Source organism: Mastigoproctus giganteus, chromosome 10 (assembly GCF_048544385.1).
Source record: "Mastigoproctus giganteus isolate SK-2022 chromosome 10, ASM4854438v1, whole genome shotgun sequence".
NCBI classification, from domain to species: Eukaryota; Metazoa; Arthropoda; class Arachnida; order Uropygi; family Thelyphonidae; genus Mastigoproctus; species Mastigoproctus giganteus.
In genome coordinates, this window is record NC_143584.1 from 6984776 (window position 1) to 6998162 (window position 13387).

Sequence of the window (13387 nt, forward strand, 5' to 3'; positions counted from 1 at the left end):
AGCTGGTGGAGAGTTCTACCACATACATGGTGGTTATAGGATTCTAATAACTTACAGGAATTATGGGTTTAAAACTAAGTTATGGGCTATAAAAATTTTTCTAAGAAAGGAAAGTGCACCTTCCATTCTATGGTTGCCTAATTAAATTGGTTCTATGGTTGTCTATTTTTCTTAATTTAATTTAATTAGGCAACCATAGAATGGAAGGTGCACTTTCCTTTCTTAGAAAAATTTTTATAGCCCATAACTTAGTTTTAAACCCATAATCCCTGTAAGTTATTAGAATCCTATAACCAACATGTATGTGGTAAAACTCTCCACCAGCTAAGCGGATTACTATGAGGTGAGTGCTGAAAATTAAGCTAAGCTATACATACGATCTAGCTATGATGTAGCCATTAAACAGTTGAATGCAGATAACAATTTTGACATTATATATTGAGATTTTAGTAAAGCTTTTGATATATATAGCAGCCTTCCATCCCTCATGGAATGCTGATATAGAAACTGGAAAAGGTTGTAATTACTAGTAAGATCCTATCTTATCCACTGAATAAGATAGGAGACAGAGTTGTCATAAATTGTCAGTTTTCTGAGTGGACTAGTGTAACAAGAGGGAGTTCCTCAGGATTAAGTTTTGGTCCACACCTATTTTTAATTATCATTAATGATATTTACAAGGGTATCCAAAGGAAGCTGTCAGAGTCTGCAGATGACTTGAAGGTGTGAACGGTGGTTATCAATTCATGCAGGCCATGATGCTTCAAAAAGACTTGGATAAGTTACATAGATGGTCCAAAAAAATGGCAACTAAAGTTTAATGCTTCTAAATATGGGATTATGCATTTGGTAACAGAAATCCTTGAGCCATACATAAGCTGGGAGGAGAGGATATAACTGATTCAAGACAAAAAAAAGACAGGTGTTATCATTCAATCTGATATTTAATTTCCAGGCAGCTAGGTAGGCACATGGTATTCTGTCCTTGATTTATAGGAATTCTACTAGTAAGGAATATTGTATAGAAATCATACCTAAAAAAAAAAAAACTGGAGAGCGTTCAAAGAAGACCAGATTAGTGATAAGTGCAAATCGACATACTTATGAAGTATGGCTTAAGAAGTGTGGGTCATAAGTTTGACAACCATGTTAGGCAAGATCTGATCAAGTTTTATAAGGTGCTGAAGGGGTTGGGTAAATTGAATGATAAGTCTGTTTTCCCTCATAGGTGACACAAGAACAGAGGCACAAATATAAAATATCAAGGGGGAAAAAAAAAAAAAAAAACAGATTTTTATAAAGTTCAACCTAGGGGCAGCAGATAATCAAATGTTGGAATATGTTGCCTCTGAATGTTGCAGAGGCAGCAAGTCTGAATGAATTCAAAGCGGAATTAGATAGTTACCTTATCAGAATATAAATAATGTGAATATTCTATTTACATTCTGTAAACACAGCCGAGTGGTCAGGAATGTGAGTGCAGTAGCATGCGCTCTTTGAGTGGACCGGGGTTCAAGCCTAAATGCTAAATACAATTAATGTTTGTGTTAATGATTTACTATAAACTCCACTGACCTGGTGGTTGTGACAGAGCATAAACTAGAACATTTATTTATTTTTTTTTTTAAATCTGGAACAAATAAATTAATTTTTTATTTTTGGCTGATATAGAAAGTCTGCTTTCTTGTGTCATTTATCCTCACTAATACTAAATGGTGTGGAAAGAGAGAACAATCATAACCACTGACTGTATGGAGAACAATATAAATATCTCAGCTGAAGACCATAATAACTTTACTGCTCGGCAAACCTCAAAACAGTTTTCATATTGAGGACTCAGCTAAGAACTTCAGCTTCTCCTGGGAACTGACTTCACAAAAGACCAAAAGACAAAAGGTTTATGTGTAAACAAAAGATTTATGTGAATTTTTATTGTGTTGATTTATGATTTATGTCAACTATTATTGTGCTGACTTACATGGATTGTTATTGTGTTGATTTATGTTAATTAATGTTGCATTGGTTTATGTCAATTTCCAGGCAGCTAGGTAGGCACATGGTATTCTGTCCTTGATTTATAGGAATTCTACTAGTAAGGAATATTGTATAGAAATCATACCTAAAAAAAAAAAAACTGGAGAGGGTTCAAAGAAGACCAGATTAGTGATAAGTGCAAATCGACATACTTATGAAGTATGGCTTATTGTAAAGATTGGTTTCTGTGAAACACAAAGTTTATGAGAAACATTTAGTAGCTATCTCATTGTGCTTGTCAGCAGGTTTGAAAGTTCTAGCGAACAGACTAGACCGGTGTTTCCCAACCTTTTTTTTTACCATGCCCCACCTAAGTCTTTCTAAAATTCTGATGCCTCCTATGTAACATATATATATTTTTTATATTCAAAAATTGAATTATTCCCTAAATGAAGCCTAATTACAACTTGTTCAGAACACAAGACTTATGTTTTAGGAAGAAATAATTAGGAAATTATTAAGAAAAAAACAGTAAGTAAATTTTCAAAACGTATAACAGACAACTAAAATTCAAGTACAAAATAATTTGAAAGACTTTTCTATATTTTAATTTTTAGTAATTATTATTTAATTATTTAATAATTTCAACATTCCATGTGAAGTCACTTCTAGATGAGTGCACTAAATTTAGTGAGACCCTTGTGCTTGATGCTTGCCGCAGAGAGATTTTATATTGGGCTCCAATTTAGTCAGCTTCAGTCTCAAGTCTCCCCATTTTGTGATATCCAGTTGATTTCTTTTCTTTAGTAACAAATCATTTATGACACTAAATCCACATTCAGCTAAATATGAAGATGGAAACGGTAACAATAGCTCTCTTGCAAAGTTGGTTGAATTTGGGTATTTAATTTCTGTTTCATCACAAAGCCATGCCATCGCTCCTTTTATATTGAATAAAGTTTTAACTGACTCATCATTTTGCATTTCTGAGAGTTCTTCTTGGTACTGCATTGATACATCAGACAAATCCACTAACATTGGTTGCATCATCCAGGTTGGAAAATCAATTTGTTTTAAATCAGAAAACCTTTCTTTTAAATCAGCGGACAGAATTTTCAGATGATCGACAATAACAAGTACAGCGGTATCAGTCACTTCACATTTTTGCAGCCAACGAAACTGTTCAAAATTTTTGTTACAAATATATTTTTGACATAATTCAATAAATGTAATGAAACCAAATATCTTCGCTTTTGCATCAACGAGAGTTTTATTTGTTCCTTGAAGTTGTTTATTTAATATATTTAATTTTTCAAAGATATGGCTAAATAACTCACAAATGCTTAACCATCGACCGTTAATAGATGCTTCATTTCAGGTTTGTCACTTAAAGTCACTAATAGTATCAAATAGTTCCATAAATCTTTTCAAGCAGTTCCCTTTCGAGAGCCACCTTACTTCAGTGTGAATTAAAAGTCTCACATTGTCTGCATTTTGTTCTTCACAAAAAAGCTTGAAGAGATGCTCACATTTGGCATTAGCTTTAATAGCATTAACACACTTTATAACTGATTTTAGTACAGGCATACCTCGGTTAACGTTACCTCTGATAACGAAGCTTCGATATAACGAAGTCCGCAATTTCAAGCCCCATTTAACATAAAAAATATTCCAGTTTAATCACCTGAAATCTAAACAAACTGAAGAAATTACGGAAACCTTTGGGGCTTCTCGTGGTTGGTTCGAGAAATTTAAAAAACGGGCCAGGATTCATAGTGTAAAATTAACAGGAGAAGTTTCCAGAAAAACTAAAGGAAATAATTGAACGTGAAAAATTTCCACCAAATTTGGTGTTCAATGTTGACGAAAGCGGTTTGTTCTGGAAACGGCTACCAACAAAAAGCTTCATTTCTATTGAAGAAAAATCAGCTGCTGGGTTCAAAGCAGCCAAAGACCGTTTAACGTTACTCTTTGGATCAAATGCCTTTGGCGATTATAAATTAAAATTGTTATTAGTTTACCATTCAGAAAATCCGAGGGCGTTAAAAGGTAACATAAAAATGAATTTACCTGTAATATGGAAAGCAAATAGAAAAGCGTGGGTTACCAAGGAGTTATTTACTGATTGGTTTGTTAACCACTTTTGTCCTGAAGTAAAACGGTATTGTCAAAAAAACAACTTTGAAGAAAAAGCTCTTTTGTTGTTAGACAATGCTCCAGGACATCCTACTGATCTTAACACGTTGGACACATGCATTCCTGTCAAAGTTGTGTTTCTTCCAGCAAACACAACTTCCCTGATTCAACCATTGGATCAGGGAGTAATAGCATCATTTAAAGCTTATTATCTGCGTCGAACATTAAGCAGTTTAACTGAACTAGAGGATAAAGAGGAAATGACAGTTAAAACTTTTTGGAAAAACTACACCATTAAAAACACAATTGAAAACATTGATAGTTCTTGGAAAGAAGTCACTAAGAAATGCTTACATGGAGTTTGGCGCAAAATATGGCCAGAAGTTGTACTAGAAGAAGAAAATAACATCCAAGAAATTAGAAATGAAGTTATCCAGATGGCTCAATCAATAGGTTTTTCAAAAATGTCGATGGAGAGGATGTTAGAAATTTATTGAATGCAGAAGATGATGGTTTTTCAGTGGAAGATTTAGAAAACCTTGTTAGCAACGAAGACAAAGATAATGAATACGAAGTTAAAGAAGTTCCTGCTGAAAAAGTGTTAACAACCAAAGATTTAAAAAGGTGCTTAAATGACATTGAAAACGTTTTAAATTTTTTTAGTGAAAATGATCCTGATTTAGGAAGAAGTTTTATTGTTAAGCGATCAGTGTTAAATGCAATAACTCCGTATAGGCAATTGTTAAATGAAAGAGAAAAAAGCATAAGCAATCAACTTTAGACTCATATTTTAAAATGTGATTTCACTTTTTATGTAAGTTGACTGTTTATTTAATAAAACTTTTCTTTGTTCGAAAAAAAAGCTTTTCATTTTCTTTACGTAGGAACGTATCCCTATTCTGGCCATAATATTTTTACCTCTGAAAACAAAGTTTCGCTTAACGAAGTAATTTCGTGGAACGCATCCTATTCGTTATTCGAGGTATGCCTGTACTTCATTAAGAACAGGCGAAATATTTTTAGCTACCAAGTTTTCTCTATGAATAACACAATGCACAAGAAGCATTTCTGGATTCTCATCTTTCATCAATTTTAAGCAACCATTTTTCTTGCCCATCATATTAGAAGCACCATCTGCAGCAAAAGATGTTATATTTTTCATTGGTATATTATTGTCATCTAAGTAATTTTTTAGCTTATTATATACAGTGGATTCCGGTTATTTGGGCCACCGGTTAATCGGGGCAGCCGTTTATTTGGGGCAAATCTTAAAAAACAGAAACCAATTGAGAAAATAGGCAGGGTTTACTTCGCTTAATTGGGACAGCATGCCGTTTAATCGGGGCAGGAGACCGCAGCACTGGAGATTACCCTACGATTGTCTCCGACGGTACCACGTGGTTCGGTCGAAATTCTGGAGGTCACAACCATAAAACAATAAAAACAATTAGCAGTCACCTGTTTATTGGGCTTTTCTGTTGGTGCAATCTATCATAAACGGACAGTAAATCTTATTGAATTTGCGATAATACCGACAGCTGGAATTCTGTGGGTTATTATGGTGAAATGTGTTTACACTTCCATGAAATCTTCAATCAAATAAAAAAAAATTAATTTTCAGATCTTGTCTTCATTCCTATTTTTAAAGCTTTTTAACTCGTTACTCCGTTCTCACTTACACGTATCGTGTTACTTGCAGTTTGTGTGCGCGCGGTGTTCTTTGTTATTGATTGCTTATCTTTTTACTGTTTTGAATTTTAACACCCACCCACAAATGTCAGTGAACAGAAATGTCAACTAGTTGGCATGTACATATTACAGTACGTATTAATTATTCCGATTATCACGTATATTCTCCCGATTTTCACGTATTTTTTAATTGGTAAGGTAATAAAGGGTAAATTTGTGCTTAATATATCTTTGCTTTATAATATATCTTATAGCCTGTGGATAATATTCCTCCTATTTTCGCTAATTAGAATCGCTGTTTAATAGAATTAAAATTAAATTCACAAACGTGATCACAATGACTGGCGCTTACTGCACATCGTATAGTGAACGGTACTTTACTATGTTCAGTTCGTCGTAACGTGATTTGATTGTACACTGAACCAATTGTAAAAAAAAAAGGGGGGGATACATTGTATTTTTGACTATTTACGTGAAACTTCGGATAATTGGGGCAGCCGCTTAATCGGGCCAAAATGCACTAGTCCCGATGTGTCCCAAATAACCGGAATGGACTGTATGTATATATATATATATATATATATATATATATATCTTTGGAGGTAGTGGTGCTCTCTAATGATTTACAGAATAACATTTCTTCAGCAAAATTACCTTTATCAATATATCTTACATAAGTTATCAGTACGGCTTCACTGTCTCTCAAAGTTGATTCATCCATTTGCACTGAGAATTTTCTTGTTTTCAGCTTTCCAACAAGTTGTATTTCAATATCTTCATTCATTTCATCTATTCTTCTGCTAACAGTATTGTTATTGAGTGGCATAGCTTTCACATCTTTGTCATCTTTTTCCAGAACTGTTTTAAGAAATGCTGATATTGATGGTTTGATTAAATTCTCTCCTATAGTAGGATTTTTCCCAGATTTAGCAATGAGTAAAGAAATTTCATAACTAGCCTCAAGAGTACGATTGACAGTTGCAGTATGAGCAATAAACAGAGACTTTAATGTTGCTCTTTTTTCAAAATTCTTCTTTAAAGTTTGAAAGTAATTTAAATCTGAATTTACATGAGCATTATGTTTCGCCTTCAAATGCGCCTCAAGACGACCTTGCTTCGTTGATTCATTGGTCAAGCATTGTTGGCATAAAAGACAAAAAGGTGACCTTTGATCGTGGACAGCGGGTATGAAACCAAATTTTAAGTATTCCTCTGAATACTGACAAACTTTTTTTTTACTTGCACTGCTCATTTTACTGTGCAACTGAAAGAAATAAATATAAGATAAATCAAAAACTAAAAATAAACTATGCATTAAAGTTAATTTAATTTTATTTTAATATATCAAAATTAATTATTAGTATGCTTTTTGAATGAATAAATCACACAAATTACTGAATTCGGGCTATTAAATCTGTGGTCTCTGTGAACATGCAGATAAGTCTAATTTGTCAAAAATGAGATAAGTGCACTATAATAAAGTATTTATTATTTACTATTATGTGACATGCAGGTATCTTCGTTATTGTAGTTTTAGCGTGAGTAGTAAATATTTGTATATTCGAATATATGCATGTTTATATGAGAGTGTGAAGTTTATTTTTCCTCTCCTGCAAATTCGAGTTTTTGGACTAATTTGCTTATTTACTGAGACCACAGAAATATACATACACAACAAATACATACCATTGTGTATCACAGTTCCTCATTAATAATAATTCTGTGTGCAGACAAAGTAATTTTTTATTTTAATCTGAGATCGCCAAACCTATCCAAATGTACAGTAGTAGTAGTAGCATGTGATGCAAAAAAGCGTGTATGAGCTTATGCTTTTTGAATGAATAAATCACACAAATTACTGAATTCGGGCTATTAAATCTGTGGTCTCTGTGAACATGCAGATAAGTCTAATTTGTCAAAAATGAGATAAGTGCACTATAATAAAGTATTTATTATTTACTATTATGTGACATGCAGGTATCTTCGTTATTGTAGTTTTAGCGTGAGTAGTAAATATTTGTATATTCGAATATATGCATGTTTATATGAGAGTGTGAAGTTTATTTTTCCTCTCCTGCAAATTCGAGTTTTTGGACTAATTTGCTTATTTACTGAGACCACAGAAATATACATACACAACAAATACATACCATTGTGTATCACAGTTCCTCATTAATAATAATTCTGTGTGCAGACAAAGTAATTTTTTATTTTAATCTGAGATCGCCAAACCTATCCAAATGTACAGTAGTAGTAGTAGCATGTGATGCAAAAAAGCGTGTATGAGCTTATGCAGCATCAGCCAAAAAAAAAAAAAAAAAAAAAAAAATCACACCATTCCCTCCAAATGCCTGTCCAGTTCCTCCTTAAATTTATTCAACCTATCAACTTCCACAACGACAGATGGAAGTTTGTTCCAGCAATTAAACACCCGCTGGCTAAAGGCAAATTTCCGCACATCTATTCTACATCTGTCTTTTCTTAATTTGAATTTATGCCCCCTTAGGTTCGTAATCTGAACGTCGTCCAAACGAGCATTTGTATGAAAGGAATTACCTATTTCATATAACATGCGGAGTTTGCGGTAGGCTACAGTAGACAACCACTTTGCTTGCGCATTGCGCATGCCATAAGCAATCGTCCAATACAGTACATACTATTCCTTCACTAGGCATAGTAAGCAATACTCTCCGAACAAACTAGTTGATATTACTCCAAACTTTCAAGTGCGGCTCTATAGAAAGTACAACTTTTAACGAATGCTTATTTCAAATTGAGATACCAACAATTCTTCTTTTGTACAAGTTAAATCATAGTAGGCGGTTGTTTTAAACTCTAGATGAGCAATTTTTCAATTGCCCCCCTGAACAATCGAATTTCCCCCATGTGGGGCGTGGAACCCACGTTGGGAAACACTGGACTAGACAGTGCTGTTAGTTGTCCATTGTATGTAATTTAATTATATATTGCTTTTCTGGTTCTCAGGAATTCAGAGACTCTGAGCATATTTAAAACAAGTGTTGTATATATCTGTTTAATATAATAATTACTGTTTCTCGGTGGTAGTGAGGATAATTTGTGGAAGTTCTCCACTCATAATTCACTCGTCGGCACCCACTGGTATTGCACTTCATCCAGTGGGTGAAGGACTTGTGCATTCAGCACAACAGATAATGTAAACCCAGGCCTAGAGAAGGGCAATGGGCAGCAGCTGCCTTGTATTGGCGGTGGTATTATACATCACACGTTTTTTATGCTAGCTCTGTATAGGTTCTACACCAAAACCGATGAACTAGGTGGAGAGGGGCTTTTGCCCAGGAGCCACCCTTGATTCTGGGATACATATACGCAATGCACCAGGAGGTCAAAAATAATATAGCATCTTATATATGTGTAGCAAGAATGTTAATGTACATAAAATTGTATATATATCTTCTTGTAAGTATTGTATATGTGTGTGTGTGTGTGTGTGTGTGTGTGTGTGTGTGTGTGTGTGTGTGTGTGTGTGTGTGTGTGTGTGTGTGTGTAATAATTTTGTGTACAAATAAATGGAAAAAAATGAATGTATACAGTCCTTGCAAGTGGTATATAATATATATAAATTTTTGCACTAAAGACAAAAGGGGTTAATAACAGATCTAACTTGACTACCATAGTGAAGTGACTAACTACACAAAATGTGATAATAGACTGTGCATTTAACAGGCCTAGTATACAGGATATAAAAATAACACTTAAGTATCAGTATAACTCAGTATCACATTATAAAAGTCCTTAAGAACAAATCCACAAAGAATAATGAATTTTAAATTAAGATCTTGAAGGGAGAAGACCATAAATCACTGGAAGGAGAAAACAGTACCTTTAAATTTTAACAAAAATTAAAACAAAATATATTTAAGTAAAGTAACAATCTAAACCAATTTTGCTTTGAACTGATTACTTGTTTTAGTAATGCTGTAAAAAATGACAGAGAATAGTTTGGCCTACAAGAATAATGAATCTGATATGGCTCTGTACTTACCTACATCTTTCAGCTAAAACTCTCTCCCAGTAGGTACAATCTGCTGCTCCACCAGCCATTGTACCCAAAAGATAATCATTGATTTCAATAACTTTTTTTACTGTCTGAGAACCTATTAAAAATAGTAAGAATATACATATTTGCAATTAAGTTTCAATAAATAAAATCAAAGGCAAATTGAAAAATCATTCACTTGTCAATGAGCAGTGATGTATTACCTGATAATTAAAAAGGTGATTCCAGCTATTTTGAGTTGGTGATAAGGCAACTAAATCCCTAAGACACCAGTATATTGTCTGTAAATAGTATTCTAGGGCTGAAAAAGGGTGTGGGAGGGGTGGCGAGGGCCCATGCAACTTTCAAATGAGTCCAACTAACTGTCAACTATCTGAGCCAGTGATATTAAAAAAAAAGCCAATAAGGTGGGCTTAAAACCTAGGCATTTTCTATAGTGCAGCAATGATAACCACTATGCTAGCTGTAAGGGGGCTACAATCACACCATTTCTGTTCACTGATATGCATTAAACAATGAACAGAAATCTTCCCATCCTTTATTAATGGCAACCTTACATCTGGAAACAATGTGTTATAAACCAATAAATTAATTATTTTATTACTGTCTTTATTTCCTTATGGTACTATGCAGGAAAAATGGATTCTGTTATTTTGCCACAGTACAGAAACAGTCTTTAGCAGCAGATAGGACAATGGACAGAGTCACTCAAATTAAGTGCTACAAAAGAAGATAAAGTGCAAAGCTATGATTCATATTTTAAATAGTGAAATTATAAAGACAATAAACACGTATGAGGCTTGACAATCAAAAGTTGAAACAAACTGGCTAGTAAAAAGTGCTATGTGAAAGAAATGATGGGAATGGCTTTAATTAATGAGTGTATGGCAAATTTATAATAAGCATATCAAATTACTCTTCAACTCAAAATACAGTTACAAATTTGGTCAGAAGTGAAAAAGAAATCAAATGACTTCTACACTAGCCAATCCTGATAATTTGGTGAAGTTATACAAATATCCAAAAATTAAAAATAAATAAATAATATGATGCAATATCCACAAGACAAGAAAACATTTGCTTGGTTATAGTGGTCCTAAATTAAACCAAATGCTTATTTTTGGCAGACAATGCATCTTGAATTATTTAAATAATTCAGAGCTTCATTTAGCATAGTTCCATCTTTATTTTCACAAGTTTATATCAACCAAGGAGAGAAACACTGAGATTTGTACTCAATGTTTTATGTCCTCCTTACCAACAAGTAGCATGCCTGTATGACAGATTATTTGATATGCTCCAGTATCCTCAACTAACAAAAATTTCATGCAACTTTGAAATGGATGTATTCAAGATTCACTTTCCTCATGCCCAAATACAGGCCTCTTTCTTTCGCCTGATGCAGTACAGAATTTCTATACGGACACATTTCTATGAAGATAATTAATGACTATAACAGTAATGTCAATTTGCTTTACAAGCAAAAATATGTCATTTATCCCTTTCAAAGATTTGGATGAAGCTATTGACAGGCTTGCAGAAGTATTACTAGGTGAATTGCAACCTATTCTGGAATTGTTTAAGAACAATGGACAATGAATAATCATGGTAGATATTTTTCCTTGTTTTCTCATGAAATGTGGAATTTGTATATAGTAACAAGAATCAGAAAAACATCTATGCAGAAACCATCCCCAGATGCCTTCCAATAAAACTCAGGATAGACAATCCCAAATATAGAAAATATGCAGACACAATAAGTTCAGCAACAGTTAGATAACATAGAAACAGAGATAAAAATGAATGCCTAATGAGTTTTATTCAATTTTGAAATGGATGCGCAATTAATTTTTCCCACAATGAAAACAAAAAAAAACAAAAACACACCTATATTTGTATCATTTTTTTTTTTAGAATAAATTTTATTAACGCAAAACACTGCCTGTGCTTCATATTTTCTGTTGCCTTTCTATTACTGTACCTTATAACACATTTAACAAAAAAAAAAAAAAAAAAAAAAAAAAAAACCACTTAGGTTATGAATAATTTTCTTACATTTTATAAAACATTTAACGATATTAAATAGATATCAATTTTTAAATTTAACCATAAATTTAATTTTTCATTATTTGTTGTCAGTTGGCTTGGTGGCCACTTGTCCTATATCATTATTCTAATACAATCAAATTCTTCAGCTGGAGGAGAAGTCCTGGCTATTTGGAACTTTTTTCTTCACCAAAAGCATTTTACATAATCTGGCAAAAGGACATTTGTTATTGTTGTTATTTGGTTTTTAGGAGCATTAGCAACTAAGGCCATATTGCTCCGGGGATATGCGGTAGTCATTTCCTGACCTTTCCACATCCTCCGTATTTGGTGGGCACGGGCTCGAATCCCGGTCTAATCAAGAAGCATGTGCTATGCACTGCTGTTCCTGCCCGCCTGGCTACAGAGGCGCCACGACATTTATCTGCTTAAGTTGGTTTATTCTAGTACAAGTCCTAACATGGAAAAGGAAAATGGCTATCTTTTTGAATAAATCAGGGGGCCTGTTGATTACTAAAGTGGTTATTAGTTGAGAAGACTGGGTCTGCTGGCTGGCTGGAAATACAGCATTTGACTAACTTCAGTGATCTACTGGATACATGACCATGATGGAGGGAAAAAGATTCCTGAAAAATGGATGTAGCTACAAGCAAATTAGACACACTTATCAACCTGATAAGTGTGTCTGTGTGAAGTATGTCCTGATAAGTGTGTCCATATTTCTTTCTCCAAGAAAACCTCTCCTTTCAATCTCAGCCTATTAAACAGTTTTGTTTTATCAAGATCTGGGGGTTATCTCTGAAAATAAACTTATTATAGAAGTTGAAATGCAATGTTCCATGTGCAAGTATACAAAGGTATACCTGATGGTATACAAAGTATGAAAGGTAAGATATTACTTCATGTGAATTAGAAATAACTTACATCAAAAAGCAGCAACTGCCATTCAATGAATTATTTCTAACCCATGTAGTGTTATACTTTTATACTTAGTTTAAACTTACTTTCTTAAAACTCTGTCTCTCTGTGAGATGTTGGTATTAAGACAACAGCTTCTTCATGTCTCTAACCTGACAATCACTCTCCACTATATAAAAGCCTCTCCTATTTCTTCAGTTACATGAAGCTGAAATTAGTATGCAGCAGCACCCTCTCACATTAAGAATCTTTTCTCTGTGGAACACAGTCTACGAACTGAAACCCAACTTAGGCAAACCTAAAAACTGACGATGAATATAACATTTGCTGCACCATGATAGGAAATTATGTATGTACTCAGGAAGCTATTTCAAAATAAAATCAATACATATAGTGTCCAAACTCTTCTCAAATGCTTGGTAAGCCCATTCTATTTGGGATAAGGTTAGCTGGCATATTCCCCCACCCCACAGAAGGATTCTGTACAGTAAGTCCCAGACTTACGTAAGCCTGAGTTAACTTCAGACTTATGTACTTTTTTTTTTTTCAGGATTGTAAAATTTAAAACAGTAAAAAAAATAATAA

General features: G+C 33.6%; 1 protein-coding gene across 1 annotated transcript in view; it reads right to left on the reverse strand.

The window, feature by feature from the left end:
• LOC150078660 (proteasome subunit beta type-5-like) overlaps window positions 1-13387 on the reverse strand; it is a 105067-nt gene that overhangs the window by 43049 nt on the left and 48631 nt on the right. The window contains exon 3 of the mRNA XM_090384059.1: window positions 9824-9935. Coding sequence (XP_090240185.1) covers window positions 9824-9935 — 112 coding nt within the window. The remainder of the gene's footprint in view (window positions 1-9823; window positions 9936-13387) is intronic.